This window comes from Psittacula echo (genome assembly GCF_963264785.1).
Source record: "Psittacula echo genome assembly, chromosome: 4".
Classification (NCBI taxonomy): Eukaryota; Metazoa; Chordata; class Aves; order Psittaciformes; family Psittacidae; genus Psittacula; species Psittacula echo.
This window is the reverse complement of record NC_137738.1, coordinates 3,858,364-3,884,236: the sequence shown is the minus strand read 5'-3', so window position 1 is coordinate 3,884,236 and position 25,873 is coordinate 3,858,364. Positions and strand designations below refer to the sequence as shown.

General features: G+C 52.1%; 1 protein-coding gene across 1 annotated transcript; it reads right to left on the bottom strand.

Moving 5' to 3' along the window:
- Window positions 1-52: 52 nt before the first annotated feature.
- On the bottom strand, window positions 53-12,414 carry FOSL2 (FOS like 2, AP-1 transcription factor subunit). Its single transcript, XM_080616134.1, has 4 exons — window positions 12,004-12,414; window positions 5,905-6,159; window positions 2,306-2,413; window positions 53-708 (listed from the first exon to the last, which is right to left on the bottom strand). Exons 1-4 carry the CDS (start codon window positions 12,100-12,102, stop codon window positions 199-201), a joined length of 972 nt encoding a protein of 323 aa, XP_080472260.1. The 5' UTR covers window positions 12,103-12,414; the 3' UTR covers window positions 53-198.
- Window positions 12,415-25,873: the final 13,459 nt, after the last annotated feature.

The window sequence follows — 25,873 nt, the reverse complement described above, 5'->3', positions numbered from 1 at the left end:
CCTTGCCATTTCCTGCCTCCAGGGAGCTGGCGTTGGTCCTCACTCTCCTTCCTGGAGCTGCAGCACTTCCCCATCCTTGCTCTTGCTGCCCTTGTGCTTGAACGATCCTGTGCCTGTCTCTAATCCCACGGAGGGGGGCTCCCCCCATGGCGCTGGGGGGGATGTAACACACTGGCAAAATGGGGGGCCACAGGGGGATTACAACGCCAGCAAGGTGGGAGAGTTCAAGGAATCCGAGGACTGGTCACCACTGCTGCTGCTTCTCCGGTGGGCTTTAGAGCAGGACTCAGATGGCGAGAGAGGAGACTCCTGATCCAACACGTTGGGGTAAGTGAACACCAAGTTGGAGGAGCCAGGAGTGATGGCTGGTGTTGAGGTCACCACGATGGGAGTGTTGAGTGCCTCCTCCCCGTAAAAACCTCCAGCAATGTTGATGGGCTTAATGACAGACCTCTGGGCTTTGTCAAGGACCAAAGAGGAAGAAGGGATCTCTTCCTCCACAGGCTCCTGCTTCACCACCACCGCTCCGCTAGCTCCAGTCCGAACACTCTGGAGACTGCTGGATGGAGGGCTCCGACGCTCCTCAGGGCTGATCTTGCACACAGGGCTGTGAGCCACCAGCATAAACTCCAGCTTCTCCTTCTCCTTCTGGAGCTCAGCAATCTCCTTTTGCAGCACTGATTTTTCCTCCTCCAGCACTTCAGTTTCCTGCAGACAAAAGGGAAATAAGTGAACACCAGAGGCTTTGAAAATGCTCCTCACCTAGAACATGGACATCATGTCTAGTTCCCACCTGGCATGGGCAGATACTCCCTAGATTCTTCATGACCCAAGCAGGCACCGGGTCATTGCCAGCTGAGTGTCTTGTGTTTCACGTGTCTGCCAGTAGGCTATTCCCAAACTTCACCAATATAAGGGTTATAAATAGCCTTCTCTTGAGTTCACCTTAATTTTCTCATGGCCAGCTTCTACCACTCTCTCTTAGCCTGTGACTTCACTCTTCTCCTTTGCTGTCTGCCTGACAGACACCATAGCAGAGAGGACTCAGATATCCCCCCATTGGTTTTTTTTTTGTGTTAGGTAAGTCATATTCTTTTCACTTAAACAAGAGGTAGTGTACAACAATCTGTAAGCTGTTTCCATTTTTTTTCTATAGTGCATATTACATATATATAATACATATAATATATATAGTGCATATATTTTAGTGTGAGGTGTCCCTGCCCATGGCAGGGCGATTGGAACTGGATGATCTTAAGGTCCTTTCCCACCCTAACTATTCTATGGTTCTGTATTCCAGGTTAGGTCTGACTCTTGCACTCCACTTTCATCTCCACTGACTGCATCCTAGGATTTACACATTTATCTTTCCTGTGGTCATGTCACACTGATCATCATAGTCAATCTGTGAGCAATTAATACCTTCCTGTGTGAGGAGCTCACCATTTCACAAATAACTTGTCCTCAGCCCTTCAAGTTATGACCTCCCGCTTTGCACTCCTCTCACCTCTACTACTTTGGTCATGACAATCCTCAAATTCTTCCTACAGGATGTCCTGCTGCCACAACACTGGGAATACCTCCCAAATTTGAGTCAGCAGCACGTTTTACTGGTGCGCTTTCACTGCTGTTCTTCTTAATAAGATCACTGAATAAAACCAGACCCAGCATGGTTCTTGAGCAAGAGCACTAGAGCCTTCCCTCCAGCCTCCTTCAATACAACCCATCCTCTCCTCCTCTTCAGCAAGTCCCTTACCCACCACACAGTTCTCGTGGTCATTCCTACATTCTCCAGCTTAACTAGCTATTTCCCCTGTGGCATTAGACCTTTCTTGCTTCCTTTGTGCAGGAAATCATTTACCACCACCAAAGAAAGGTTAGCCTAAAGGATGTAGCTTTGACAGGTACACATAACATCTGCTTCATTTTCCACTGCTTTCAGATGATCCTACCATCTTCAGTGCTTTTGTCCTTAAAGTCTGCCTTTGAGGAATACAGCATCTTTATTTCCACTTATGGGGGGAGGCCAGAGATAGGAAGACTCACGCTAGTTGGGAGGCTAGAGGGAAGGGAGCTCCTAGGACATTTTGGGCAGGCAACAAAGGGAATTTAGCCTCCTGAGCACTGGGCCTGAGCCCTCACCACCACTGGTGTAGGAGTAATGTCACTGGGCAGCTCTGTAAGGGAAGGCAGCGCATGTTTTGTAGCATCTTCCTCAAACATTCTAGCTGAGGCAGAGCAATGCCCTTCGAGCTGGTCCAAAGGGCAGGTGACAAGGAAGGAGGAATGTATGCAGAGCACGTACCGCCTGGAGTTTCTCTGTTAGCTCTCGACGCCTGTTACGACACTTAGCAGCTGCCAGCTTGTTCCTCTCTCTCCGGATCCTTCGCTTCTCTTCTTCCTCAGGCGACAGCTGTGGGCAAGTGCCAAGAAAACCCACAATCAGATCTGAGCAAGGCATTCCTTGAAGTTCGCGAGGATTTAACCGCAACGCAAAGGAAAAAGGCCTGATCCAGCAGGATGCTGAGCACTCCCCCTCTTCACTAGTGTCAGCAGAAGATGAAAGCACACAGTATCTCTGCCTGCACTGGGTCTTAGCAGAAGGGTAAGGAGAAGATGGAGTTGGGAGCAGGGGGAAGATTGTGTAAGAGGACAGTGAATCTGCATCAAGGCCAAACAGATAAAAGATGCTCTGATTGTTTCACAACTTGGGTGGTACATTAAGCAAAACCAGAGCACGATGTTGTAAGTGCCTCTTTCCTGAAAGAAAATAATCTGCTGCTTCCCACACAAAAAATAGTTGTTAGCTGGAAGGGGGAGACAGGAAAATCAGCAGAGCTCCCATGAAGTCCATGAAGCAACAATGATTTGTACCACCCAAAAATCTGACCTCAGATTTTCGAGCACTCAGCAAGATAACATACTGTGCTCCTTGCATCAGCAGGCAAGGGCTCCAGTGATATCAAGGGTTTCCTGACATCCTCACTGATGTGAATCAGGAGCAATTCCATAGAAACCCATCGAGCGACACTTGTGAAACCAGAGGAAGCGAGCAGGAGCCCGCAAGATCTGGTCAACTCAGGCCTAGCTTTTGGGGTTTGAGAGGAGGTTTGTAAATCCCAGCAGCAGCAGATAGGCTTGTACCACTGCCAAGGCCAGGGAGCTGGTACAGCAGCGTGTGAAGAGGGCTGCCATGGCTCGGCTCACAGACCATGGGAATTCATGGCACACGCTCAGCTGCGCATCCTCCTCCACTGCGGACTGACCTCGTGTCCCGCACTTCAGCCTCACCGGCTGGTGTGTGCAGCGAGGGCTCTAGCCCAGCGACTGCCAACAGCAGTGAAACGAGCGCCCTGCAAAGCACGAGTCAGAGCTCACGTAGTGCCAGCGGAGAACGGAAAGAAAAACCTTCCCATGAAAGCTTTCAGTTTTAACATCTCCAGGGGCTGTCAAAATTGCAAATGAGACATTCACCCTTTTACTGTGTTTTTCTTTTTCGTGTTAGTTTTATGCTAACCTCATTCTGGTTCGTTTCAGTTTCCTTTATTTCCCTAATTTTCATCTTTGCAGTTCCAGGGGGTTTACCTCAGCCTCTGGGCATTCACTTCGCTTGGCTCTGCTTTCTTTTTATCAGGGTCTGTGCCTGTGATTTCACCTGCACACAGCACGAGATGCACACCAAACAATACGAGTACTTCTAGGACTTCAGGACACAGGTTTTGGGCCTGAAAGCTTTTCCATCAGCAGATCCACTGCGCTCCATCTCAGAGCGCCCTTCCAGGCAGCAGTAAGGAGCCCCTACAAGCTCTGCTGTCCCCGCTACAGCTCTGCCTTTTCACCTTCCAGCTTGTATGTGTGCAGGGTGAAAATGTATTTGCACACAAGTATCTGCAGTACAGCAAAGCGTTGTGCATGCACACAGATTCTGTGCTGACTTGAGGCCTTTGTGTACAGTTTTCAAGGGCCCTTTCATGCTCTGGAAGCGCAGACCTCACTGAAATATGTTGGGACTGAATTTTCTCCTCCCAGTAGAAATTATCTCTCTCGGAGGCCATGGCTTTGAAAACATCTCATAGAGGGGGCTCAAGCCCCTAATCTGGACATGCTTAATGTTACACTGGGTCTATAAAGGACTATTCTGTCAGTGTTCTCTGGATTTGTTTGAAAGCAGTTGGATTTGGCACCATTTGTGCCTCTGCTGTACGCGTTATCTGTAGCTTGTCCAAGCCCAATACGTGCATTCACTGGCAGAAGCGTGCATCAAAACAGGCTCTTTTCAGGAAGCGTTACACAGTGTTTTCCAAAAAGGCACTCCGATGTGGTGTTCAAAGCACCAACAGTGGAAACCTGAGCCAAGGAGCCACGGTAGAGCGCTCGGGTACTGCCTCAGCACGTGTCTAATCAAAAGGACTTGGCTTTGAATGACCCACACTGAACGACTTGCAAACAAGCCACAGGCCAGGAATTGCTTGGCAGGCATCCTTCAGCAAATAACTCTGAACAACAAATAAAGGGGAGAATATGGTGATCTCTTCACGGCCAATTTGTGAACACAGAGGCAGCATTTGTCAAACAAATTAGTTGTTGCTAATTATTGCCCCAGTTCTCGTGAGAGCTTCCCTGGTTTTGGACACCAGCCCTGCACGCAGTGAACCAGGAGGTAGCTCCGGCTGGTGGAAAGGGCTGGCACATACCTGAACCAACAGGACTGCCTTTGCTTCCTCTCAAAAATGAGTCCTCAGTGCACCCATCCCAGCTCCTCAAACTGAGGCTTGTCTTACTCTGGACAAGTGACTTTAACCCCTTCCCTGCCTTTTAGGTCTACACCAGACAGCTACTCCACATAAAATAATCAGACAACGAATCAAAACAGATAACGTGGAAGTAAAAGTAGGGCTGGTGAGTCTTATTGGAAACAGACCTCATGCAATGGTGTGTGCTCGTTCATCGAGGGTGTGCAGCACATCTCATTACACTGCTGTGCAGCGACCTACACAACTGCTGCTTGGGAGCAACACACAGAGATCTAGATTATTCAGACTGTTGCTGTTGTTCTTTAAAGAGATCAGCCTAGCACAGCAGATAGCTGTTCACCAGACTGCCCTGGAGAAGGCTGTTTCTTAATAAGAAGAGATTGACAGGGCTGAAAGGATTTACAAAAGATGCCTGCATCTAGCCCACCACCCTGTCCCAGGGCAGGATCTATCCTCCCAAGGGGAGGCTCAGCACAGAGCAGCAGTGGTACAAGCCACCCCATCCCAGCTATGAAAATGCCGCTGAGTTGGGAGCAGAAAACCCTCTGCTTATGGGATCCCCACCTCACTACTGTAAAGAGATCAAGCGTTTGCATGTTCATAGTGGGAAGGTGGATTTAGACATCCAGAAGGTTCTTGCTGCTATAGTCTGGGTGATCTAAGGAAGCTGTTCCTCCCTGCAAGATGATGGATAGTACTGGTGGTATCACCCAAAGTGAGACCAGAACAAGTGCTAGCTGCCACCAGGCAGACAAAAAACACCAGCTGATGTAATTTGGGTGTCAGATTTATAAAAGACCTATGAAAAAGCTCCTCTGCTTGCTCAGGGGTTTCCTTCTGCCTGCAGTGGCAGAGACACTCAAACAGAAACCCAGGGCTCAACTTCAGAGTTTCACCTGCTTTTGAAACCGAGCCGCAATGCGACCCAGTGGTGCGAAGCTTTTGACAGAGATTGGGTAAATCTCACTGTACGATGAGGAAGCAGCAATTAAATCACCCTCTGCCACCCTGAGAAACCCCAGCACCTGCACAGCATGAGGGACGGACCTCAGCACTCCCCATGGAGCCAGGAGATCCCAAGAGAGAACATGGGGAATCTCTGTGCAAGTGGTTTTGGGGCACCCCCAGCCGCTCTCTGCACCATGGTTACCTGCTCGTCTCTCCGTCTCCGGCCCACGGTGGTCCCGATGGTTTTGATGACACCAGGTCGCTGAAGGGCTGTGTGTCCGGCCACTGAAGACAGCGGGGGCAGTGGGTGGCTGTAGGGGTGTGAACGAGAGTAAGGGCTTGACATGGAGGTGATGACGGTGGGCTGGACCATCCACTGCAGGTCTTGGCTGGTTGTGATGGCGTTGATCGTAGGGATAAAAGCGCTGCCTGATCCTGGCATATCTACTCGGAATTTCTATGAGGAAAAGCAGGAGAGAAAAGGGAAAGAGAGCGAGAAGAAGCCGTCAATGAAAGCAGAACATAAATGGTTACTCAGAAACCAGCTAGGCCCTCAGGAGTGCCACCAGCGAGGATCAAAGCAGTACCTGAAGCAAAGGCACAGGCTGCAGTGCCTCTGCAGCATCCCAGGCTGCCCCTGCCCACCACAGCTCCTGGAAGAAGGCATTGGGCTCAGGCACTTCCCCTCCGGAGCAGCCCTACCCTCTCCCAGCCCCCTTCCTCATCCCCCCACACCTCCCCAGCATCCCCTACACCAGCGTTCCCCCAGGGCAGCATCCCCACCAGTGCCTCCAGCCTATACCCACCGCTCCTTCCGGTGTGCAACGAAAGGGGAATTGAGGAGTCCAAAGAAAAGGAAGAGAAACTTCAGTTCTGAAATGCCGTTGCCGGGCAAAGCAAAGCCTTCTCCTACCAAAGGATTACCCTGAAACCTGGGCTCGATCCACACTGGGTTTGGGTATGGCGAGAACAGCAGCTTGCTTCTCATTCAGTGGTTCTGCGCTTGCCACACACACAGGGCGAGAAATCCGGCCCTGGGATGGTTACGTGCAAGGATATGTATTTTAATAGCAGCCTATAAAATAGATCTTAGGATTCAGATCGGACAAGTTCCCTGCAGCTCTCTGCACTGTCTAGACAAAACAAGGCAGCAGTAAAACCAAGGCAGCAGCTAATGATCTCCTCCAAAATACATGTACACCTTGTTTCAGACAGAGGTAAATCCATCTGGATAATATGCTGGCACTAAACTGCAAGGAAAACAATTGCTTGTCCCCGGAGGGGGAAGCAGGGGAGAAAGAATGCTTTTGTCTATGCTGAGCAACTTCAGGAGGCTTTCAATGGTTAGACTTGGTTTTACAGACAGACAAGCCTTGCTCCAGCAATCACGGTCCAAGGGACAGAGCTTGTAAGACCAGCAGCAGCCAGTACCACTGATTTTGTGAGCATTGAGATGATCCCACAAAAAACAAAATGCACATTCTTGGGTCAACAAACCAGCTTCCCAGAGAAACAAGAGCCCTTACATCAGCCTGACCTCAGCTCAGGTAAGCGTCCCAGATAAGGGACAGCACTTCAGCACAGATTTCCTTTTCAGGGTGTGCCTAGTCAAGCACCTTAAGTGCTTTGTTAAACCAAGGCTACTGCAAATAGTATTTCCCATTCTGATAGCTACAGCATTTCGGGCCGGTATTAGCTGCAATAAGTCCAGCTGCCAACGCCTCGAGACCAGGAGATCCAGTTTGAATACTGATAAATGCCAACTTACAGCTTTGGACAGCTCAAAGTCTAGCAAGAAAGGATGAGAGAAAGACAAGAGTGAATCCAGTTAAGCAGGTGGGGGAATTACAGACAGGATGACACTGGCACCAAGACCTTGGCAAAAGCCCCACCAGAACCTGAGAGATTCACCTGGAGCTCGAGTCCCACACAGCCTCACATTTCAGAGCACATGTCATCTTTGTGACCTCTCCCAATTAACTGCAGAGGCCCAGAGATGAAAACTGTCAACGCTACAAAGGCATTTAAGGGTGCAGATCCCCAACTTTGCTCTGCCCAGTACAGACTGTGACTACACGGCACAAGAGAGGATGGGTTGGTGCATCCAAAACCATAACACAAAAGGACCTTAATCCCCCAGAAGGGAGGAAGTACAAGACTAGTTGAACCACAAGTGCTCAAGTCAAGGGATGCAAGTTCTGCTTCCAGCTCCACAAGTAGCTTCTACGATGACCTTTTGCCTACCTGTGTCACCATCCCTCCTGTACCCAAAATGCAGAGAAGAGTCCCATTTTCTTTGCAGGGACACTAGAAAGCTATGGCTGAAAAACTGAGATCTTTCGGTGCTTTGCTATGTGAAGACGCCGTTTGCATTCCAGAGCAAATGACCTTTGCCTCTGATACCCAATGATCTGCTACAAATTCCCATCAGAGGTCAGGAGAGTCAGACCCACCATCAAATCAGCCACATAAAGATGCAAGTGCCCTTCACAAAGATCAGGCTCCCAGTTATTGACGAAGCAACTACTCCACTCGCAGTCAGTCCTGTATTCAGCCTAGGACTCTAACGCTAGTGTAGGTCTCCTGGACAGCAAGGGGGAGCTGCTCAGTCCAGTCACATCCCTCCATAGGCTTGCTTGCATCCCTTCGTAGTATTTGCTTGCAGACTGGGAGAAGAGACCAGTGAGGCTGCAGCCCCTGCCTGTGCCACGCTCCGTCACCAGCTTCCTCTCCAGTCCCTCAAAATACGTTCAAACAATTTCTCCCAAGCCCGTGTTCTGTATTTTCCCTCGATAACTAACTCAGAGACATGCTGTTGTGACAGGCTGAGCCTTCAGATAAGGGCACTCAGGCTACTGCGAGGTTTTACAAGCACTGCTTCCTGGCTGGTCAGTCTTTCCCTGCTAGGACACTGCACTGGATTACATTAGCTATGCTAAAATGCTGCTGCCCCTTGCTGCTGTGCCTGGTGGCCATCAGCTCTGACCCCTGGGACGGAGCTGCCTTCAGTGGCAGGCCCTGCATTCCCTGCACAGCCTCTTTGAGCACCGACCTCCCCACTTCGGAGCTCCAGACCTTTCCCCACACTGCGGCCCCAGCTTTGCTCTCCTCATTCCTCCTCCCCTCAGAGAGCTTGAATCCCCCTGGCAGCACCACCTGCCCTCACCCACATCCCCATTTCTCTTCTTTCCAGACCCCTTCCTGCCATTTCCTCGCCCAGGACACCCGCAGCTCTCCTCTCCTGATCCGGGAGAGGCTCCTGGAGGCAACTCTCTGCCAGGCTTTTGGTTTTCCTTATCTGCAAGGAATTCAGAGCACTACAGAAAAGATGAGGCGATAGCCAGACTGCAGGGCTACACATGCAGCACACGCTCAGCCGCCAAGCCACTGCTCCCCTCCTGACCCAAGCAACAACACGCAGATGAAGGTATCATTAACAAACCCCAACAATAAGCAGCAAGCAGAAACAGTCCTGTTATTAGGAGTGCCAAGAACTGAGGTCAGTCTCTGCTCTGCCTCAAAACTATGTGGTGGGATGGGAGCCTCCCCCAGTCCATAGCCAGGGAGTCTCCAGTGAGTCCTGCCAGGGGCAGGCTCGGTTAGCAGGTCATAGCTGAGGAGCACGGGAACATTTCAGGCTTTGGCTCCATGGTTTCCTGCTCTGTCTTAACAAGGAGCTTCTATACCACACCCCACCGCATCTCTGCTCCCCTCCAGACCTTCGCTTACATCTGTAACTGCAAGTGCGGAGTAGCACCAGAAACTGGTCTAGAAACAGGTATGGTGGCCATGGAAAAAGACCAAACCCAACAACAAAACCACCCCGAGGATGTTTAACAGCTACTCAGTTATAAAATACAGGGTGTTTAGGACACATCCTATAATAAGTACAAGGGCCCTGGTGGATCTCCCAAGTTGAACATCTTCTCAAAGGAAAAATGAGCACACTGCTGGGATATCAGAGGGGAAAGTCGACTGGTCTGAAAGAGTACACAAACGCCTCCCATGAAAGTCTATGTTTACCACATGGCAAGTCAGTGATTAGGAAAATAGCATGACACGCAACTTAAAAGGAAAATGTTCCAGTGCTGTGTTGTATGGGAAAAATAATTAAAAAGCATCAAAGTTTTGGCTCAGAGACACAGTTTCCAGTTACCCATGTGACTGATGCATCTTTTCGTGCTTTGGGAAAGGAAGACAAATAAAGGCACGAAAGAAAAAATCCCTACAATGCATATTTTCTACAGTGATAAAACTGCAGATCTCCAAAGACCAGAATCAGCAGAACAGCCCGACTGCTAGGGTAAAGGCAACGCTTACATTTGATCCTAATCTACAACATCTGTAAGGATCAAGGGAGAGACGATGTACAAGCCTTGAGAAATCTCCCAGATTCTTAAAGAAAACATTTATATTCTCGCTAAGCCGGTGTCCTGCTCAGAGCCCCTTTTCAGATTGTAACCCTAGAAACCGGTCTCCGGCCCCTGTATCAAAAGCCAAGCACACCAGCCGCCTGGGGAAGACGCGCAGCCCCCGACAAGGAAACGGGGGACCCCCAGTTGTGGGTCAGACCTCACTTAGCTCCAATATTAAGGGGCTCAGGAGTTTCACGACCTCCCGCAGCAAGTGCTTGAATCCAGCGAAGGGAGGAAAGGGAGAGCGGAGAATTCACAGCCTCTTAGCCGGGCGTTCCCAGCTTCTCAGCTCCCCTTCCCGCTCCACAGCCTTGCCGTAGCATTTACTGTAAAACGGGAGATAAACCGGGGCCGCGCTACAACCGCTGGGAATCTCGGTGCGCAGCCCGCAGAGGGCACCAGCGAGATGCGTTTGTAGCAGGCGGGGAGCGGCAGCGAATCATTTCTGGTAAAACTTCTTTTATGTGAGGAATGTCACGGGCTGGTACGGTTGGCAAAGTTTAAGACTGGACGGGTTCCCCCCCCCCCCCCCTTCTTCTTTTATGATCTTATGAGTTCTTGATGCGAGGACAGCGATGTGCTCCCGCTGCCAGGTCGCTCATACGAGCCACACATGAAATAACAATATTAGGGAGGGTGGGGGGCAGCCCGACTCTGACTTTTCAGAGGCAAAAAAAGAGAGTGAGGCTGGGCCAGCTGATGTAAACAAGTTATGAAATAACCCAGGTTTGTATAACCGGCCCGATTGTGTAATGCGTTCCCCAGAAGTGGTGGATTTAGTAGATGTAGGCATGTAAGCCATTCCGAAACGTTTTCTTAAGGAAATGAAAATGTGGTGCGGGGGAAATAAACCAAAAACCCGCCCGACTCGGCTTTTAGGTCCGTGAGCTCACGCCGCTTCCATAAGGAAATATCTCCCTCTCCCTAAGCGAAGCCCGGCCGCGGGAGCCAGACAGGGGAGCGGGGCCAGGAAGCGCTCCACCGGCTCCCGGGAACTCCTGCTCGGGAAGAGGCCGTCGCCAGGCAGAGGGCGGCCGGGGCTCCCGATGGAGCGGGCCGGGCACAGCGGCTCAGCACTGGCCTTTGGTGCTCACGGTGCGCAAGGCGGAAAGCAGCCCCGGAGACAAAGTTTTGGGGGAGAGAAGCGGGGAGACTACTTCGGGAGCTTGGAGAAGCCGGAGCCGGCTCCAAATCCCGTCCCGTCACCCCCCACGCTGCCTGAGCCACGGTGGCTGCGGCAGCGCCCTAAGAGTAATTCGGCGGCAGTTCCCGGAGCCCGGAAAGGGCCATCCCGAACTGCTGCGAGCGAGCCAGGGCAGAGCCCGGGAACGGGCGGCGAGCGGGGCAAGGCGGAGAAGCTCCCAACGAGAACAAAAGCAGGAAAAAGAGACACAGATGCGCCCGTATGCTGCCGTTACCGGCAATTGCCCGGAGGAGCCCTTTAGCTTCCGAGCTAACTCCCGCGGGGCGCCGGACAGGGTCCCCCCACCGACACCCGCGGGTCACGCTGTATCCGGGCCGGGCCGGAGTGGGCAGCCGCGCCGGCCGCTTCCTCACCGCTCCGAGCGGACACCCCGAGCCCCGACCGACGGGGAGCTCCTCTCAGCGTCCCTCCCGGTAGGGTCGCGGCGCCCTCTCCGAAGCAGGCGGTAAAGGAGGGAAGCGGCGTCGCTCCGCCGGTGGGGACGGAACGGGACAGGACAGGACAACGGCTGCGGGCAGCCCGCCCCGCCTGCGCCCCCGCGGCCGGCGCCTCTCCGCCGGGAGCCCGCGCCTTCCCCGCGGAGGAAGCGCCGCTCCCCGGGTGTGGCGGGGAACTCCCGTGCCCGGAGCGCTGGCGGCAGCCCCCGGGGGAACCGGGGGAGAGGGGCAGCGCCTGGCCTTACCTGCTGGGCTGCGCCGCCGGAGTAGGTCTCGGGGTGTCCCGGGGAGCCGCTGCTGCCTCTGGAGGAGGTGTCGAAGTTCCCGGGGTAGTCCTGGTACATGGTCCGAGGTCGGGCCGGGGGAGCCGCGTCCCCGCCTTCCCGCACCGACACCCGCCGCTCCCTCGCCGTCTCCCCGCCCCCTTCTCCCTCCCGACCTCTTCGGCGGCTCTTGCCTTTCGCCTCTCAGCGCTGGCCGCGGACAGCGGGGGAAAAGGAATGCAAAAAAAGGCTTTGGAGAAGGGGAAAAAAGGTAAAAAAATGGGGGGAAAAAGAGAGAAAAAAGAAAATCAAGATGATGATGATAATAATAATAAAATAAAGAAGCGCGGGCAGTAGGGACGCGCCGACGGGACGGGCGGTCTCGGCAGGAACGGAGCACGCAGGCAGCGCGATGTCCTCTCTCCGCGCTGCCCGGCGCGACTCACCCCGCCGGCAGAGCGGCCGCGGCCCCGGGGGCTACGGGCGGAGCGGTTCTCCTCCGCCCCCCCTTCCCCTTCCTCCTCCTTTCCCCCACCAACCACCACCAGCACCGGCCGCCCCTTTTCCCGTCGCGGGGTGACTCAAGCGGGCCCCACGCCGGTTACCGGAGCGGGAGCTGTGCGCGGCCGCGGTGACTCAGAGCAATGGCATCGCCGCGGCCCCACTCGCTTATTATCCGCCCGCCGCCCCGCACCATGTGCACTCGCACACGTCAAACCCGCGGCGCACCGGACACACCTTGCCAGCGCGGAGCCTCCCACCTGCCGCCGCCGCGGGGGGGTGGGACGGGAACATGGGGATGGAGCCCGCCCTCGCCGCGCCCGCCGCACCGCCCCCGCCGCTTTGCCCGCCCCGCCCGGCTCCGCTGCACCGCGGACCATTGCGCGGGTCCGGGCGGGGCGGTCGGAGCGACGGGGGCGGCGCGGAGCCGTGTTCCCGTCAGGCCCCGCCTCCCCCCGCCCCACTTGGTCCCGTCCGTTGTCGCACGTTGCCAAAAATGGTCATTTGCGTCGCAAGACGCGAGCGCGGGTTTCCTTGCCGCGGATGACGCGCTGCGAGAGGGATTCCCTGGCCCCGCCGCCAGGATTTAAAGGGGCAGGCGCACCGCGGGGCAGGGGGCGCTGGGGGCAACGGGCGGCAAATCTCGGCGACGGGGGGGTGACACACGGGGTCCGTCCTGCACTACCCGCTGCGGGAGGGGGCTGCAACCAGCGGCACCCCCGTGCGCCGACCGCTTCTTCACAGCACCGAGGAACCGAGCGCTGGACTCGGCTGGTTTTCAGAGCAGCGTTACCCTAGTGCTGGTTTTGTTGTTGTTTTAGTCTTTACTTACTGTTTTTTATTTACTTTTCAAATTGTTTTATCTTGGTTCTTTTCTCTTATTTCCTCTTCTTTCCTCTTTTCTTTTTTCTTCTTTTCCTCTCTTCTCTTTTGTTTTCTTTCGATTTTCTATATTGTTTATATTGCTACTTTTATACTTTTATTTTTAATTTAAAGTTTTCCTCTTTATTTTAAATTTTAATATATTATTTACTTTTAATTATATTGTTTTACTTTTTATATACATTTATTTATATATTTATTATTTATTTTTCCTTATTTTAAAATATTTTTAAATATTCATCATTATTTTCTATTTAATTTTTGATATTTTTATTTTTAATATTTATTCCCATTTATATTTTCTTCTTTTTTTTTTTTTTCTTCTTCTTTTCCCCTCTTATTTTTATTTTTTCAATTTTACTTCTCTACTTCTTTTTCTTTTCTGATGTGTACTCCCCCACCCTCCCAGGACCCAGCCCCAGAGCCGCTCAAGGCCCCCAAAGCAGAGTATGTCATGGGCAGGGCAGGTGTAAGTCCAAGGCTTCCCTGCAGTGGAAACCCACAGCTCAAGGCCAGTCACAGCCGGCCACCGGCGGCAATGGCATCACCAGGTCACTGTCCGGCACAGGCTGGAAGGTGGCGGAAGTGGATAGAGCAGAGACATTGCACGGAGAATGGGGCTGTGGGGTGACCCGCGCCAATACAGTGGGGATGCTGCTTTATACAGCGCCGCTTTTACACCCAAAATATCGCATTTTGACCCTTTCTGGGTGATTCACCCATCCCTGAGTGTGTCCTTTTTGCTGGTGGGGAGGGAGAAGTCACCTAAGTTCAAGCTGTAAAATCCCATTTAAGCTGTCTTGTGGACAAAGTATTTTCCCACAGGAGCTCATCTGGGAGTAATGGGCTTTCCTCCACCAGCACGGCTCTCCCTGGGAAGGGAGAGCCAGCACCCACCTCAGGCCCAGAGCCTTCGGGCACCTCTGAAACCAGGCAGCCCATTGGTACTGAGCCTTCAGAACCAGATCTTTATTCAGCACTGAGCCAGGCATTTGGGACTAAAACTCCCACTGACGCTGTTTGGTTTCCAGCACCTTTATTTTCCAGGCAAGTGAAATTCTCCCTCCAAATCAGCCAGCCTATTTCACGCAGCATCTGACTGTAAGGGAGGTAGGGACAGGGCTGGGGAGAAGAGGTGCACTTGAGCTGGCACCACAGGGCTGTGCCATGTATTTCCCCTTGGGTTGCACATCAGGCAGGTGGTCTGCCTGTGCTTCCTTTTGCTGGAAAGAGAATTAATTCAGGATGTGAGAGGAGCTGGGCTGAAGTTGTTAAGAGACGAAGAGAGACAGGGGAAAACATGCATTGTAATAAAGCAGCTTAATGAAAGGGGTTGGGTTTTGGCTGGTCCCTCCTTGGCTGTGCTGCCAGCTCTCCTCAGGCAGAGATGCCGGGGTTCACCAGGCACTGGGAACTGCTGCTGTCACTGGGGGCCACCAGCCATGGCTTCAACCACGTTCGAAGGCAGGCTGGTGGGCTTGGAGAACCCACACTACTGTGCAGCAAGGGATGCAAAAGTATTTGGTCCAGAGGAAAGAGATGGCCAGAAACAGGGCGCGCAGAGAGTGTTAGAGTGTTAGTGCTGAGGCATTTTGTGAGTGGAAGAGCGAGGGGGTTTCTCGTGCCTCCTCTTTAGAATTGTTCCTATAGTTTTCCTCCAGCACATCATTAAACCTAAACTACCTGCTCCTACGTCTCAGCTCAAGCACAAGCATTTTCAGCACTGTTTTCAAACACTATTCCAACGTGATTTTGGCACATCTGCCCCATCCTGCCGAATTTACATGAGACCTAGTCTGGGAACAGCTTGTTTGAAATGACATTCAAGTGCTGTTTTAATATTTGGCTGCAGTTAATGTGGATGCAATTAGTTGACACTTGTAAATCCTCTGGTTAAAAGCCCTGTAAGAAGTGTAGGAAGCTGGAAGCACACCCGAGGCCAAACCCTCAGCTCTTGTGGGGTGAAGAACCTCTCTTCCATGGCTGGACTAGCACCACCCTGCCCTCCACCAGTGCCTGACCCATGGTCCCCAGGTGAGACGCTGAAGTTCTACCGTGTATTTACATCGGCTTTGTGAGAGATTCTTCTGGCCTGGGAGTGGAAACTCCTCTGGCCAAGAGGGGCTCACACATACAGAAGTGATCCCTGTCTCTCATAGAGAACAAAGTAATCAGTCCCATGGAGCCTCCTCATTCCCATATCAGCCCTTTGTTATACTTTTCTGGTTTTTTGGGTCAAAGTAATCCAGACTAGGCTGGCTCGCAGTGCCCCAGACACATGCATTTTTAATCCGCATCCAGACCAAGCTTCATTGTGTAATAGGCTCCCTCCTTCCAAAAAAACAAGAGATAACATGTACCTCTGCCTAGTCCATTCTTGCCTGAACCATAGACAAATTAAGACCAGCCCAAGTTCCAGGGCAGGAGAGGATCATTGTAAGGCAAATGAGACCTTGGCTCCTCATGCTTCTCGATTTCGGCAGCAATTAGGAGACTGAAACCCAGACCTGGGAATGCTTTTCACCATGTTTTTACAGGAGCAGAGGATAAAGGCACTCTGCAGCAGCTTAGACTTGGCCCTTGGCAAGCACGTGGCAGGGCCTGCAGTCAGGATCTCTTTCTCCAGCCTTCCCGGCAGCACCACGCCATGATACCTGCCTAAGGGCAGGATTGCTGATTTTTGATCAAAAATACATTGCATCCACGATCCTCTTTCTCCTCACTCTTCTTTTTTACACCCCTTTAGACATCTCATAGGAAGAAGCCTGCAGCAACCACTTCACCTTAAACGTGCCAGCCGGCATTGAAGGAAAGCTGAGAGGTGCTGTGGTTGTCCCTGCTGCGGGGCAGGAAAGGGCACCCACCTCTTCTCCCCACCAGATTCCCATCTCCTGTTTTAAAACTCACTCCGGTGCTATCTCGGTCACTGTTCATCAAAAGGGACTTCTATTACAGAAATGGCTCTGTTGCTTCCCAAGACCTTTTCCTCGAGCTCTCTGAAGATGCAGTGTATGTGTTTCTTCGGCTCTCCAGCCCTTCCTGACAACTCTACTTTCATCCATGTGTGAAATCTGCTTTCATATTGTCTCTCTAAGTGCTAAGAGCAAGTGTTTTGATGTTAACTTCTGGGAACAAGCTCTTAAGCTACCACCTCACACTTAATTACAGTTATTTATTAAGTACTGCAGCATATCCAAGGGAGAATGGAGGTTTTCTCCTTCAAAGGGCTTCAGGAGGTGGTTCAGCAAACACCTTTCGCCAAGCAGAGTAATTTTCCTCCCCAGTATTGTCGGGCCACAGAGCCCTCTCTCCTGCTGATAACCCTGTTGTTTTCAGAAGGGCCTCCCTCCAGCAATCAGTTCACTGTATCTGAAGGGCAGGGAGTCACTCCCTCAACTGAAATCTCAGGTGACTGCTGGGGTGGGTGCTGCCATGTGTCCAGTCCAGGGTAATGACACTAATCCTGCCACCCTTACTGCTGCTGAGGGATAAGGTGACATCATTTAACTCTTTCCCAATCCTGGTGCCAGTAAAAGTCCAGCATAAAGCCAAATGCTGTGACGCTCTTCCTTCTTTTGGAGCACAGTTGGGTGATGCTCAGGGTTTGGGATGCCTGCAGGGTGGCAGCAGGGCAGTCCTGCAGCAGCGTGGGCACCAAATCTCTGCACAGCCACGGTGCAGTGTTGTAGCCAGCGGTCCTGCTGGCTCCACACAGGGTCAGCTCTGCAGAGATCCCAGACGCCGACAAGCCAAATGCTACTTCAAAGCAGAAACAGCTTCAGCCCTCTTAAAAGTTCTCCAGAACAAAGATCCTCCCAACCCACTGAGCAGCAGGTGCAAAAAGTGGATTGGGACCAAGGGCTTATTAAAAGTGACCACGACGCAAGCTTTATGGCATTTTGCTGGTGTAGGGAAGCAGAAAACAGCTCCAGGAGATACCAGCCTAGGGATGAGAGCTCTCTCCTAGCCCTAGAGTACACGGGATGTGAGAGATGGGAACTGAGATCCCACGAGCCGAGCTCTAGGCACCTCTTGGCACGAGATGAACGGTCTTATCTTGATACCTGTGTTTGTTTGCCCAGCTCCAAACCTGTCTCAGCAACATGAGAGCCTGCCTTGCCCTGCTCCTGCCTCTTGCAGAGACACCACTGGTCCCAGCAGCCAAAGGGCCCACTGAAGCTCATCTGTGCCGATGCCCAGGGGCTTCCCCACAAGATCCCAAGCAGGGCTGCCAGTGCGGCCTGGGCAGACACTGCAACAGGAGGTGTTCTAGGGTACGGGAGCACTGCCTTGCAGAGCATGGACCCAGCTTTTTACCCATTGCCCAGCCTGGTAAGGGACTTGACTGTTTTCCTGCTGTATTTTGTGAGCAGGGCCTCAAAAAGCACATTTTCTTGTGTCAGAGCAGTGGAAAGGACCAAAACCCTACCTCCAGAGCAGTAAACCCCACCCCTGTCAGCACCCCCATAGCTCACCTGCACAGATGCTGAGGACAAGTAAAACACTGGCACAGGCTGCTCAGAGAGGTGGTGGATGCCCCATCCCTGGAGATATTCAAGGCCAGGCTGGATGTGGTTCTGGACAACCTGATCTAGTTGAAGATGTCCCTGCTCATTGCAGGGGGGTTTGACTAGATGAGCTTTGAAGGTCCTTTCTAACCCCAACTATTCTATGAGTCTATGACAGCATTTTGCCTGAAGTGCCCATGCTCAGGCACGATCAGGATCAGGCCCACAGCCATGCTGCTGAGGAGCACTGAGTGCTGTGTCCTCACAGCCTGGGCTGGCAGGAGAAGGAACAGCCTCTCGAAACTGCAGAGTTTTGGACCTTAACTCCCTGAAGCACTTGGTGCAGCCCAAGCGGATCACCCAGCTGAGCTTATCAGACAGCTCATTGTTCCTGTCTGAGTGATTCAGCCCCTCAGAAGTACTCCCGGCAGCATGGCAGCAAGGAGGAGGAGGAGGAGGAGGAGGAGGACGTGTGTGGCACACAGAGATAGTCCTGATAGCAGGAGGCAGATAAACACACAGGAGTTAATGGCTGAGCTCAGATCTCGTTGAGGCAGTTTGACCTTTCTGGTGGTAAGCCTCCTTTCAGCTGACATGAAGGGTTTGACACAAGCACTCAGGGGAATGTGTGGCCAATAAGTGAGACTTACTTTTTCCAGCAAGTAATATTGATCAGCGCAGCGCCTGCAGACACGGCTCGAGGCAGTGGTGGGACTTCAGCACAGCTCACCAGGAGTGAGCAGAACAGACGGCTGAGAAGCAAAGGTAAAGTTAATTGCTGACTGAACCTGTAAAGTGTCCTTTCTGTCTCGTAGGGTAGTGACCTGTGCACTGCTGAAAGCCCTGGAGGGAGGGAGAGGCTTCGCAAGCTGGGCTGCTGTCCCTGTGTGACCTGGCTCTTCTCCGTTCCAGTGGGTATCCTTGTGATCTACAGCCTCTTTCCTTCTTCCTGGGATACTTCGTCCTTTGATACCCCTGGCAAAGAAATATCCATTAGGAGCACTGATGCTTTCTGAGAAGTTGGGCATTTAGGACTGAAAATGGAACAAGGATCCATCTGAACATCTGGGAAAGGCTTCTTCCTCTCTTACCATCCAGGACAGGGTCTACCCCAGCAATCCACCCATAGGGGTGGCACAGGACTGCCAGCACATGAAACCAAACCCAGACCTGTGCAGCCTCACTTCGGGAAGCAGCATGGTCTCATTCCCACTGGGCTGAGGTCCCTGTACCCTGTGGATGGACACAGGTCTCAGTGATGCTGGTAGTTCCCTGCTGGCTGCAGTTATAAGCTGCTATGTAGCATGGAGTGTTTGGCGCTCAGCTTCTCACTGCCCCAGACGTCTTGTTGGTGGCACCAGGAAGCTGAACCACACTGGTCTTGTTGCAAAGTGTGGCTGCCCAGAGTCTATAACTGGGGCCACTTGCTTCATGGGAGCATATCTTGAAAACCTTGCTCCTATCCATTTATGCTTAGGGAGAGCCCAATCCATGCATGAGGAAGTACCTTGCTGTTTGTACCCAAGCCCCTGGAAAGCCTACAAGAGTCACAGCAGGAATATACAAACTACCCTGCTTTGTTTTAGTTCTGTATTTATCCTGATGACACTTAAGTACCAGCAATACCAGCCAAATTCTCTGGGACATGAGGTGGAGACTGCTGTTATGTAGTATTTCTTAAATGCCCCAGTCTAAACACCTCCCATAATAAACTGCTGGCTTGCTCGGGAACACAGACCAGGGTTTTTGAAAGCAGCAGGATGACCTAGAAGCTTGGGTTGCACACAGCCTGTATGCAAAAGCACTTTAAGTTCTTTTAAAGCAATGCATAGTGTCATGCCAACACAAACACTGTGTCCAGGAAAATGTACCAAGCTTTTATAATGCTGGGCAAGCTTTAGGAGGGTTACGAGGATGCTCTCCCCCAGGATGTTACTGAATCTTTCCACCACGGCCTGCACTTTTCTTTCCTCCACCTTCTTCCTCTTACTGCTGAGTACAGAAAGATGCGTTAAAAGCAGAGCTTTTCCACCTCCAGTCTCAGGGAAGGACTAGGAGGCAGTTGCTCTGGTCAAGTGTTTGCCCACCTACCATCCCTCTGGCTAGGATGTGACCCTAGGGCTTGCAGGAGCTTCCCAGGAGCTGGGATCAATGAGGGCTGCCCCTGCCTGCAGGCGATTTTAGATGGGGATGTGTTGGGAGAGCACTCCCAATGCTGAGGCTGAAGCCCAGGTAAACACAGCAGGGGCACCCTCAGGAGCTGGCGAAGGGGGATAGGACAGCAGTGGGAGTGACAGAGTGCATATGTGGCTTCAGGCAAACGCATCCCACCCCTCTGCAAGCCTGCTCCCACAGCAGGGTTAGTGACATGTACTAAAATACCACTGGGTCCACAAGAGATGGTGTCTGCAGATGCGAGTCAGTTTAAGAGAACTAATGCACATTAACCTACATCAGGCTGCGAGCGCGGACAGGTCCTGGGCTGCCTGCGGTCAGGGTGAGATGATCCAATCCAATCCAGTCCAATCCAACCCAATCCAATCCATGCAGGAAGCTGCAATCCCACTGCTGCAAGTGTCGGGACCCTTGGGCCCCTGGGCTGGTCCCTGCAGGCACATCCAGCCTATGGGGCTGCAAAGGCAGGCAGGCAGAGCAGGCCTGCTCTCTGCCATTATGCCATCCTCTGTCAGATCATGCTGTGCTGGCAGTTTGCAAAGCTGTCTATTATCGGCACGTTAATAACCTTTCACAATGTTTAATTACTTGGAAAGGTAATCGGTCCTGTGGTAGTTCTTTAAAAAGCAAGCCCATTTCACTTGCTCTTGGCAGAGGCTTCTGCTTTTTGTCTTTCATGCTTGCAATAAATATGTTACAACTGATCCTGCTTCCAAAGGCAATACCTATTTTTAAAACAAAGAAGGCCACTGCTCGCTGGCTTTCTGGGTACCAGCTCTGCAGCTGGGTGCTGTGCCATAGAGCTCTCCCACTGACACCATTATGTGTGGTAAGAGACACTATCTACACTTTGGACTTTTCAATAGTTTCTCACTTAAGATGCCTGGCTTGACAGGTAAGCAGGGCACACTCTTTACTTCACTGGCAGGGCTAGCCCCACTGCTGGTTACACACAAATGAACAGCCAGGAAGCCATAAGTAAGTAGCCTGATCCCCACTGCTCTCTCCCTGCTGCCTTTCAGACAGCAGTGCCAGCGCAGGCTGCGACAAGCTGCGATGCCTGAGGCTGGGGCTGGGAGCAGGAGGACCCAGCAGCTGCAGGAAGAGGACAGGCAGACTGGCTACGTGGGCAAGAGTACCAGCAGCCTCCCTACAAGGACAGCTTGTAGGGACATTGTGAGGGTCAGGGAATCAAGACTCCCACCAGTCACATCTCTGCTGCATTTGGTACCCCAAAGAAGTGGCAGGTTGCTCTTCTATCATGCAAGGATGTCACCACTCATGACATGAGGCGACTTGTGCACATTGCCTTTGGGCTTGTAACTCTATGCTGGCAACTGCAGCAACCGCAGAGGTTTGGACCTATCCTGGAGCCCACCAGCTGATGGCTGCGTTCCTCTGAGGGAGCTTGGGACCACTGCTGGGTCCCCGTGGCTGTCCCTTGCCACCCTGGTGCAGCCCTGGGACTCCAGATCCAGCCCTAGAGGGGATCTGCCTCACCACAAACACCTTTTGGCTCTTCTATGGAGGGCACACACATGTACACACATGCATGTCCATGCATGTATGCACAAATGCCTACCTGCGAGCCCATGGGGACCTGGCATGTGAGAACCTGCTCCATCCATGCCAGGGGCTGGCCCTGGGAAGGGCGCACAGCCTGTCAGGTTCAGGCTCCCACCAGCCACAGCCTGCAGCAGTGGAAAATATTAGACTAGATTGACTAAATTTGTCCTTTTCCACTGATGAACACTGTCCTATGAGCCAACATGTTCCACTTCAGCCAGGAGGGTACTCACTTTTGGGGAGAAAAGCATCAAATGGTCTTCATTATTCACGAAGGCAGCAAAAGCCACACACATTTTGTTACTGCCTGCTTAAGTATAAGCTTATCAAACAACCAAACGAAAGCCCCCAGCAGCTTTGAAAGAGCCAGATTCAGCCTAAAGGTTCCCCTACATGGAGTCATAGTCAGAAGCCTGGTCCCAGTCCTGCAGCCCATCCACACTGGTGTTTTTCTCATTTTCTTGGAAGTCTTGACAGGTTTGTTTTCTTCTTTCTTTCTTTCTTTCTTTTTTTTCCCCCCTGCTTTTAAAAAAGCAGCTTTTAACAGCCCTGGGGCAGAAGGCTCTCACTTGCTAAATCACAAGGTTTGCCACATTGAAATGTAGGGACGTGCCTGCAAACGGGAACTGGCTGTCTTAGCTTTTGTTCTTGACTGTTTGCCAGAACCCTTAAAACAACAGGAGGAGGTTCAGCCACCTAAACATCCCTGTGCTCTCTCGCTCTGGGGAGCCTGTAAACGCGGGCATTAACACATCAGACACCATGGATGGCTGTGCGGGCACCGCAGGCAACCCCACTGCCAGGCGGTCCTGGGACAAGGAGCCCAGCACTGCCGATGGTGTGTCCATCCTGGCATGGGTGTCGCTGGAAGTGCTGACCTGGGATCCCATGTCCCTGCAGTGCTCGGTGGTTGCGGGTGGGAGAGAGGTGGGAGTGTCAGGAAACACCATTTGGCGATGGGATGTTAGAAATATGGTTATCCTAGATTTTAGAGCTAGGTAAGCGACGATCCCAGCGCTGTCCCATCAGAGACATCCTGACAACTGGATTTGTACCAATGAGATGAACAGGAACATTTTTCCCCTCCTAGTTTTTTTGAGGAACAGTGATAGGAAGGGACCAAAACTTGTAGATTAGATGATTAGCAAAATGCTGTCCTGAAAGAACTGAAGAGCAACCTCTAGTGCAGTCAGTGGTGGTAGGTGCTTCCTCAGCACAGATCTAACCAGTAGCTTTCCATGCCATTCCAGGGCTGTATATCCTTATTTAACTTGGAGAGCACACCTCAGTCCTCAGCTACAGATATACTTAGATTTCTATTTCAGTCACAGGCTTGGAGACAGACAGGTCTACACCTCAGACCATGCCTATAGTCATTCCTTGGCCACCTCAGTGTTCTGCCAATGTTCATTTAAATGGATGAGGGGTGGAGCATGACCTTGCAAGGGGTTAAGAAGCTCTCCTTATGTCTCTCCCTCAGCTGGGTTCTAGTCAACTACCTTGCTGTGATATTTTAACCCGGGAGGTCTGAAGCAGCCCCACATCTGCCTCCAGGCTCCACCCCAAGGTGCTCAAGTCCCTTCTTCTGGCCCCACCTTCCTTCCCGTGTGTCCCAACAGGGCCACCTCAGAGGGCTTTAGGGTTTCAACAAGCTGCACCGTTCACCTCAAACTCTACCCATTACAAATTTTACAGCAAGAGTCCCACGGCCTTCAACTGCAGCTCTCAGCACCAGCTTTTCCTTGGGCACACCCTTGGATCACCGAGGAGCTCAGGAGCTCCAAATTGCCCTTTCCTTGGGCTTTCAATCCCCACTTATGCCTCTCTTGGAAAGCAGATGGGATAGAGCTCAGCTCCTATAGTACTTAGACCTTTCCTCTGCTGTCCCTAACGATCTGTTCCTGAATTACCACCATCACCTGGCTGCCTCCCAGTCAATAAGTCTCTGCCAGAGCAGGGACACCCTCCTCACCCCATCAATCAGGGGAAGGCTAACAAAGACATGCAGGTGAGCGCCCACCCTGAGTTTGCAGGTCCCACGAGGTGGGTGAGCCAACCCCTCTTCCCTCACAATGTCACAGCATTAGGTCATACAGTTCAGCTTGTCAGTAAGCTGGTCCCACCCACGACTTCTTTCCACATAATTATGGTTCGCGGATATACCAGGAAAAAAAGGAGAGCCCCTGCCGGAGATGCTGACGTCTTTTTCCTTTCAGGTTCAATGGCTGCTTTATTGCGGTTGGGTTTTCTTCCTCCCCGCTGCCCGGTCTTTCTCTGACTGGAATCGTTCCTCTCCAAAAAACAGTGGTGACTTTTGCTGAAAAGCAGTTCTGCCACTTCTGCAGTGAGGCAGCTCTCACGGATGGCACAGTAGTAGTTACGGGATGTGTGGTTTACCTCAAGACGTCACATCTCCTCCCCCCAGAGACATCAGAAGGGTTATTACTCAAATTTGGCTTCAATTGTATAAAGGAAAAAGGCCCTGTGACTTTCACTACTACTTTTAATCTTCTAAGAAACCTTCATGCTCTCTCTTCCAGGCTGCTTCAAAAGGCAATTAGCTGGGGCACAAGATGCTGTCTTTTGGTAAACATACACGTACGAGATGTGGTCTAAAATCCCATGAGTCAAACTGCAGTATCTCCTACCCAGGGAAAGGAGAGATTGCTTTTGTTTGAGGATTTTTCCCAGGTGAAGACTGGACAGAAAGCAAGGCTTTTAGTACCAGAGATTTGCGCTTTCTGCCCTTAAATACTTCTGAAGAGCAGAAGGGTCGAAATACCCAGCACGCCTCTCTCATTGCTGGAGCTGTGATGCTCAGACAGAAAATGGTACCTGAGGAGCCATTGCCAGGGATGGTCATGGTCTGTGCAGGGGAAGGAGGGCACCAAGGCTGGGCTCACCCAGCAGAGTGCTGTGCTCTGCTGAAGCCAACACCAGCCCAGCAAAAGCTGGGCATCCTCTCTGCAACAGGAAAGCTGTGAAACAAGAGGAGGGCAGGCTCAGTCGTGCCAGACATAGGTGGTTTGGGGCTGGGTTAGTGCACAAATCGAGAGAGAGCGCAGAAAGGAAACCACCAGCAAACCAGAGCTCCCCATCCTGGCTTACAGAAAACCCATGCAGAAGGTAAGCAGATACCATCACCAGTGGAAACGCAGCCATTCTTTTCTCCTTCACATGGGCAGTGGCACAGGACTGCCCAGTCAGGCTGCTGGTGCTTCAGCGACGGGCACTGGTGCTGACACAGGGATGCACTGCGACGCAGGGGAGCCCGGGTTTGGTGCTCTCCCTGGTTTTGCTGGCAAGGACACCCCCTTTTCCCACAAGCCACCACCAGATTTTAACAACTCCCTGCCTCTGCAGACCCATCATGATGTGAGCTAGCAGAAGCACGATGCTGTGAACCTGGGGTGGAACGTTATGCCCGTACAGCAGCTGATGTGCTTTTTGTGAGCTGTTCTGGACTTGTGTGAGCCACAGCGAGAGGGGTCTGCAGGCACCACTCCAAAGAGCTGCCCACCTGAAGCTGTGACAGTGCACAGAAGGGCAAAGTGTGCAAAGGCAAACTGTGTCGTGGCCTTTTGATCATCTCAGCTTTGAGAGTACAGCTGCAGTGTCTGACCAAGACCAAAACCAAAACCAAAGCTCCCCTTTGCTAAAATAATCATTTCTGATTTCTCATGTGATGCCTGAGGATGGGGTCCCCAAGGGAGGTGCAGGCTCCCCTTATTTTCATATCAAGGCACTGCATTATGCCTAATGAATGCAGGGTTTACTCATAGGTGCCTTCCTCTCATGTGCAGTACCAAGCCGTGACCTGCCCAGGAAATGCAGCTGGTTTCCTGCCGTGAGCTGGGCAGCACCTCTTGCACTGAAGAGCTCATTCACCTGCCTGTGCCTCCAGTGCCAGCCTCAGGCTTCTCCAGGAAGGCTCTCATCTGCAGATGACAAGTGCTTGCCAAGGGGATGAGCACTGCTCACAGCCCTCATGTGTGGAAGGAAAGCAACCTGCCCAAGCTCTGCCAGCAAAAGCTTGATGCCTGCCTCCCTGCTGGCTGGGATGTAGGATCCCAGGAAGAGGGAAACGGTTTCAACACAACCATTTGGAAGATGTGTGTGTATATGTACTGCAAGGACATTATCTTCCAGCAGTGAGATGTGAATAGGGAAGGACTTCCCTTCAACAAAGCTGCTCCAGTGAGGAAAGGACAGGGATGGAC